This window comes from Poecilia reticulata, unplaced genomic scaffold (assembly GCF_000633615.1).
Source record: "Poecilia reticulata strain Guanapo unplaced genomic scaffold, Guppy_female_1.0+MT scaffold_181, whole genome shotgun sequence".
Lineage (NCBI taxonomy): Eukaryota > Metazoa > Chordata > Actinopteri > Cyprinodontiformes > Poeciliidae > Poecilia > Poecilia reticulata.
This window is the reverse complement of record NW_007615018.1, coordinates 65,373-70,760: the sequence shown is the minus strand read 5'-3', so window position 1 is coordinate 70,760 and position 5,388 is coordinate 65,373. Positions and strand designations below refer to the sequence as shown.

The 5,388-nt window shown below is 43.6% G+C and overlaps 1 protein-coding gene across 1 annotated transcript in view; it reads right to left on the bottom strand.

Annotated features, from left to right (window-relative positions):
* The window catches only part of wdr59 (WD repeat domain 59), a 21,889-nt gene that overhangs the window by 14,023 nt on the left and 2,478 nt on the right, over positions 1 to 5,388 (bottom strand). Inside the window, exon 3 of the mRNA XM_017303087.1 lies at positions 4,250 to 4,299. Within this exon, the coding sequence (XP_017158576.1) occupies positions 4,250 to 4,299 (50 nt within the window). The remainder of the gene's footprint in view (positions 1 to 4,249; positions 4,300 to 5,388) is intronic.

Sequence of the window (5,388 nt, the reverse complement as noted above, 5' to 3'; positions counted from 1 at the left end):
ATGGAAACCAGACTGGAAGGAGTCAAAGCGATTCATTATCGTTAGGAAGTTATTTAACTGTTGAAGCTTTTTCAATAGCTGTGCTAATGAATCAGAGGTCAGAGGTCAGAGGTCGGCCTGTAATTCTGCAGCAGTGATTTTATCAGTGGGTTGATAACAGCTGAAGAGAGCGATGAGTTACTATCTGGATCAGATCCTTAACGACAGGCAGGACTTTCTTAAAGAGATGTGAGGATCGGAACCGGAGCTTCACTGACTCATCGTTTCTTCTAGGGTTTTATAGTGAAGCAGCTGAAAGTGGGTCATTTTTCCTGCATCTGTTTGGTTTGGGCCCAGCTTTGGTTCTGGCTTTGGAGCCGATGTGAAGATTAATCCTCTGATCTTTTGAATTTTCTCTGAGAAGAAGCTGAAAACTTGTTGCAGGCATTAGATTGAAGTTCAGGTGGTAACGTCATAGGAGGGTTTGTGAGCCTGTCAAAAGTAGCAAATAAAGCTCGAGCTTTGTTGGTGTTTTTGTTTATGACATCTGCAAAGAGCCTCTCTGGCATGTTTTAGTGTTGAGTGATAGTTACGTAGTCTTTCTTTATAGATGTCATAATAAACATGTAGTTGACCTTTACGCCATCTCCGTTCGGCCCTACGGCAGAGTTGTCTAGCAGATTGAACTGTTTGTGCATTTCTCCATGGAGATTTCTTCCTACCAGTCACAACCTTTACTTTAGTGGAGGAAATGTAATCAATGATATCTGACAGTTTGCACTGAAAATCATCCACCAACTTATCTACGTCACTATAGTTTAGGGGTGAGGAAGAAGAGCAGATTAGATTAAATGTTTCTGCTGTGTTTTCTGTGAAAGTACGTTTTGTGATGGTAGCTGTTTGTCCAAGTGGATTAACTGATAAAGAACTTTTAAAGAAAACAGCAAAATGATCAGACAGGCGACATCAGTTACAGAGACATTGGAAATATTCACACAGTGACTGATAACCAGGTCCAGTGTGTGTCCCTGAGTGTGTGTTGCTTGTTTGACATGTTGTGTTAAACCAAAACTCTCTAATATATTACAGAGCTTTTTAGCCCCTCGGTCTTCAGGTTGTCAACATGAATGTTGAAATCACCGACAATTATTAATAATAATCAATACATATGAGAGACAGAAGCTCATTCAAGTCCTTAAAGAAATTTTCCACATATGTTGGAGTTTTGTATAGAGTTAGTGTCAAAGTTCGTTTGTGGCCTTTTACCTCGATTCCAAGATATTCAAAAGACATAAAATTACCCAAAGAGATTTTACTACAGTTCATGGTATTCTTAAATACTGAAGCCACTCCTCTGCCTTTTTTATGTTTTCTATTCTCACTTTATAAATTGTAAGTAGGAGGCGTTGATTCAATTAGAACGATTGCTTCATTATTGTCATTCAGCCATGTTTCTGTCAGAAATAAAACATCAATATTATGCTCAGTGATGAAATCATTAATTAATAGAGCTTTAGCACAGAGAGATCTGGTATTTAAAAGAGCCAATTTAAGTGACTTGGAGGCTGAGAGCTCTTCAGTCTGAGGTTTGAATTAAGACCGCTGTTTTTTTGTATTTGTTTTTTGTAACTTTTCTTGTAGTGATCCGGACCGGTAATGTCCTGTTTTGCAGTGCCGGGGGGCCAGACACAATCTGGAGGAAGACGGGTGTAAAGATAATATCTGGACCCCGGTCTCAGACCTCAGAAACACAGAGTGCTGGATCCTCAGGGAGGTCAGAGGCAGGTGGCTTAGATGAAGTGAGGTCTGCTATGTTAGCGCTAAGGAGACTCGTGCCGAGGCGAACCTGTTGATCCATATCATCCTGCTGGGGGGAGGAGGAGTCCGTCCATCTTCCTCTCTGACCCGGATCCCCCAACAGCATCTTCAGGCGGCTCAGGTGCAGCCCGAGTCTCTTTAGTGATTCACTTCCTGAGAAACTCTGATCTTGTGAGTGTAGGAGCAGAGAGGGAGGGGGGAAGGAGAAGGGAATGCCCAGTCGATGTTTTATCACTTTGTTTTGGGACACTGTGCTCCTGATAAGCGGAGGGCTCCATCCTAGTCAGACATCCTTGAGCCTGTTCTTCTGAAGCGATGGTCACATTGTTGTTCTTGTTGATAAAATGAAACATGTTTGCAGTGAGCAGCCTTATTCCGTGTTTGTTAAGATTGCGTCCTCCTCTTCCAAAGTTTTGGTTCCAACTGCTTGTTTGCTATTCTTTGGCGGAGCAGGTGTTGAGGTTGAAGGTGGGTTTCGGCTCAGAGCCGGCCACGTTGATTCGTCCAGGTGAGGGGTTCTCCCCGTTAGTCGTCTCATGGGATCTGCAGTGTGAGACTTTTGTTTTGGCTTGGCGCCCTGAGCGATCCAGGGTGAGCTGCTTGGTGTGGGGTGTACGACCTCTCCGCTGATTTGAGGAAGAGTTGTTTCATATCCACAGGTAGCGTTGATCACCTCCAGCCGTTGAATCTTTGTTTCTAAAAACTGAAGTCGTTGTAGAATACTGCTAATGTCCTTGGGGTCGGCGGGGGCATTTTGCCCTAGTTCAACTTGGAGGTGAAGAAAAGTGAGGTAAAAATAAAAGTGAGAAAATCTCCCGGTCTTTAGGTTTGAAGTAATCCAGTTATGATGTCGATAAATATAACTATAAAAACTGTGACTTTAAAAATAATTCAGAGGCAAAGTTATCAGTAAGGACGAGAGAGAGCAGGACGAGCTGTCCCTCCTTCAGCTGCCAGACTCAGATCATGTCACTGATTCCAGCTGGTTCTACTGGTTCCGTTGGTTCTGCTGGTTCCAGCTGGTTCTGCTGGTGGCGCTGGTTCCGATGGTTCTGCTGGTTCCAGCTGGTTCCGATGGTCCTACTGGTTCCGTTGGTTCTGCTGGTTTCGATAGTCCTACTGATTACGCTGGTTGTACAGATTCCGTTGGTTCCAGCTGGGTCTGTTGGGTCTGTTGGTTCTGCTGGTTGCGCTGGTTCCGATGGTCCTACTGGTTCTACTGGTTCCGATGGTCCTACTGGTTCCGCTGGTTCCAGCTGGTTCTGTTGGTTTCGATAGTCCTACTGATTACGCTGGTTGTACAGATTCCGTTGGTTCTGCTGGTTCCGTTGGTTCTGTATGTTCTATTGAAGAATTGAAGGGTGGCTTACTCTTAAATATATAAGTAAGGGAAATAATACACAGAGTTCTTGCTGCTAGGCCACAGACGAGCCGGAGATTTATTACACTCCACGGAATTACAGTTTCGTCAGTTCAATACAGAAATTCTTCCATAGTCTTGACAAAAAATCTCCCCCGAAGTCTCAAATTCAACCGTCTTTATACTCTGATGTGTTCATTCGTGTGTGTTGGAAAGTTTCAACCAATGGCGTGAAAGGCGCCGTTTTTGCCAGCAGATCCCTGACTTGCTTTTCTCTGTTGGACGACCTTTAATATACTTTTGGAAATCCAAACAAAGACATAAGACTCCATGATTTCAACAGACTTAATCATCTGCTCCTTCTCAGAACTACCAAACAGACCAATTTATTGATGCTATCTGTCGAGACCGCATTCCTTCCGAGTCCATTTGTGCACTTTGTACGCAAATGGAGGGAAGGGAGTCAGGTCAGTTTGAACTGGAGAACTGCCGAGAATCCTTTCGCAAAAACAACTCCTTAGATGGTATTTCAGCTCCAACAGTTCCAGCTGGTTCTGTTGGTTCTGCTGGTTCCGTTGGTTCTACTGGTTCCATTGGTTCTACTGTTTCTACTGGTTCTGCTGTTTCCATTGGTTCCGTTGGTCCCGCTGGTTCCGCTGGTTCCGTTGGTTCTACTGGTTCCAGCTGTTTCCATTGGTTCCGTTGGTTCTACTGGTTCCAGCTGGTTCCGTTGGTTCTACTGGTTCTGCCTCTCAAACAGGATCCAACAGCCTGGTTCAGAACTGATTCAGAACCATTTTGACTGGTTCTGATGTTAGAGCTGTAGGAGCCATCTGGGCCGGACCAGAACCCACACTCCTGTCCTGCCATGAACACCTCCAGAACCAGAACTGGACCAGAGTTTTGGTATACTGCATAGGCAGGGTACGAATCAATTATTGGTCAGGTAAATTAATTCTACAGATTTTTTTATCTGGCCGTTTAATCTCTTTCTACACAAAATTAAAACTTTGTTGAAATGCAAATGAACAAATAATTTAAGGAAGGAATCAGAACCTGATCTACAGGAATGGACCGGCAACCGGAGCTTACCCTGACAGCACGGCGTGGGAGCCCAGGCAGTCCACGGACATGGCGGTGGCCTGGAACACAGCACAGACCACAGGTCAGAGTAGGGCTGGGCGATGTATCGAGTATTCTCGACGATGTATCGCGATATTTTCCATTTACGGTAGTTAAAATGGCTATATCACAACTATCGAGTATAACTTGCCGTTCAAATAAACTTTCGCCGTCAAATTCACTGCGAGTATGGTTTATCCGACACCCTACCAATGCATCACTAGTCCCTCCCCCCTCCCAACCTGAAAATGTTCTACCAATCATGCTGCGCGGAGAAAACAAACAACATGATGGCAGCGAGAGTTTGAGCTGTGAATGAGACGGAACCCAAGAGGAGTCAGATGAACTAGTCTAGTTCCGAACAGAATCAGCGCTGGATCAATAATTTGGCAGTAGTTTGGATTTTATATGGAGGATATTGAACAAAATGAGGTAATTTGCGAAACACATTATAAAACTATTGCCACAAAAGGTTGTACAACAGATTTAATTCACCCCCTAATCAGACTATTCTTTTACATGCCGCTCATAGCCGGTAGGACTATCCGTTAAAGTGAAACCTGGAGACATAATGTTCGTTACATTCAGCTTGTTACACACAGACTTGGTGTGTATTTTGCGATTATTAATAAATGATCACTGCGGTAGATCAGCCATGCTCAGGGGCGCAGTGATAACGATTCTAGAGACCCTGGCCAGCAGGGGGCCCTCCACAATTTAATTATTTATTTTTTGTTCATAGAAATAAAAATAAAATCGGGGTCCTGTCAATTACAAAATTAATCATATCGTATTTTCAAAGATTGTTTTTAGCAGTAAAAATTTAATGCTCCCAGATCAAAAACACAGATCCATATCTGCCCTGAACCCCCCTATCTGGGCTAAATGGTTCGTTCTGCTTGGAGGCTTCAGTGACGCTGTTAGCAGCAGACAGTGGAAAATACGAACGACTGGCTGTTACTAAGCTGCTATAAAATCAGGTTTTCAAAAAAATAGGAGAGAGAAAGAAAAAGGCAAGAGTGTTAATTTATAACCCAGTTTTTCTCCAAGAGAGGTGAGTAGACTGTGTGAGACTATCAACCATTTAGCATAGTTAGCTTAGCTACAAT